The following is a 1,327-nucleotide window of genomic DNA, read 5'->3' as shown; positions in this document are numbered from 1 at the left end:
TAGAGGGGAGGGGGAGGGGTGGTAAAGGACTATTCGCAGCAAAAAGAAAAATTAAATGCAGGTGACATAGAAATGTAACGAAGGTGGGCATGAATGTAATTTCTATCCCTTTTTGATAAATATTACTTGATTTGAATCAAAACCTAAAGACAAATCAAAGAATGGAAGAAGTTCAGGAGTAATATATATAAACATTGCATTCTGCTCTACAAAAGTGTCTCAGGTGTGATAAAGAGTATGTCGATGTCACAGTGTTGTTCATGATAACTCAATAAGTATAATGTGACCGCGATTTGCATTCCTAAGAGCTTGGCACCTGGTTGACATCGATCTCCTTACACACCTGTTGATTGGGGCCATATTCACTAAAAGTGTCCCAAATCTTAATGATGGTTTGCTGCAGCTGGGGTGCTTTTAATCGGTCTTTATTGAACAAGGTTCAGCTCCCTATGGGAGTGGTCCCAGAAATGTTCACGTGGGTTGAGGTCTGGGCTCACTGTCCGACATGGCAGCCCTCTGGCTCTGTTCTGCTGCAGGAAGGCTGCTGCAACTCTAACAGTGTGTGTGTGGGGGGGGGGGTGTTTTCCTGCTGCTAAGTGAGGTAGGGGTGTTGGAAATGGCGAGAACCATCGGCGTGAGCGCTATGTGAATGTACAGCTAAACAAGGATGCCATTACTTCGACCAGGGCCAATGAATCTGGAATACGACAGGTCCCAAAGGTTGGTTGAGGCGGATAGCAGCATAAACCATGATGCACAGACCCCCAAGCGTCGACCTCCAAGACATTTTTCTATCAGAAAATCGATAGTTGCGCCTGCTCCAGATTCGAACTCTACCATCTGCTCCGCTGACGCAAAATCGGCTTTCTTCACGGAACAGGACATTCCTCAACCGTCGCCACATCCAGATAAGGGGATGTTAAACCCCCGGAAACACTGTAATCTGCGCCTTGGAGTGGTTGGAATCTTAGTTAGCAGTTGGCCTTCTCGCAGTCGGCGGCCTACTTTTTGACCTGAAATGACTTTGATGGCTGTCATCGGTGGTTCTAGCCGCTCCAGGGGCGCATCTGCAGCTATCAGTCTGGTGATTACAGAGAATGGCATGGTCTTGTGTTCAGTTTTATTGTTGTTCTTGTTGTCGTTCTTGTTTTCGTTGTATCCCTTTGTTCAGTCATTTCGGGAGTGATTATAATAGTGTTACTGGAAATACTGTATTACCGTTTCAATATGAATGTGGTTGTGGTGGTTCATAATTTGTGCTGGTGATGTTCGTTTTTTCAGTGTGTGTGTATGTGTGTGTGTGTGTGTGTGTGTGTGTGTGTGTGTA

The 1,327-nt window shown here is 45.5% G+C and overlaps 1 protein-coding gene across 1 annotated transcript in view; it reads right to left on the bottom strand.

Annotated features, from left to right (window-relative positions):
* Nucleotides 1-1,327, bottom strand: part of LOC101855312 (melatonin-related receptor) — an 11,838-nt gene that overhangs the window by 3,569 nt on the left and 6,942 nt on the right. The window contains exons 5-6 of the mRNA XM_035972289.1: nt 1,006-1,081; nt 127-143 (exon numbers count right to left, since the gene is read on the bottom strand). Of these exons, the coding sequence (XP_035828182.1) occupies nt 127-143; nt 1,006-1,081 (93 nt within the window). The remainder of the gene's footprint in view (nt 1-126; nt 144-1,005; nt 1,082-1,327) is intronic.

This window comes from Aplysia californica, unplaced genomic scaffold, assembly GCF_000002075.1.
Source record: "Aplysia californica isolate F4 #8 unplaced genomic scaffold, AplCal3.0 scaffold00021, whole genome shotgun sequence".
Classification (NCBI taxonomy): Eukaryota; Metazoa; Mollusca; class Gastropoda; order Aplysiida; family Aplysiidae; genus Aplysia; species Aplysia californica.
Note: the sequence above shows the minus strand (reverse complement) of the source record. Positions and strands in the feature narration are given on the sequence as shown.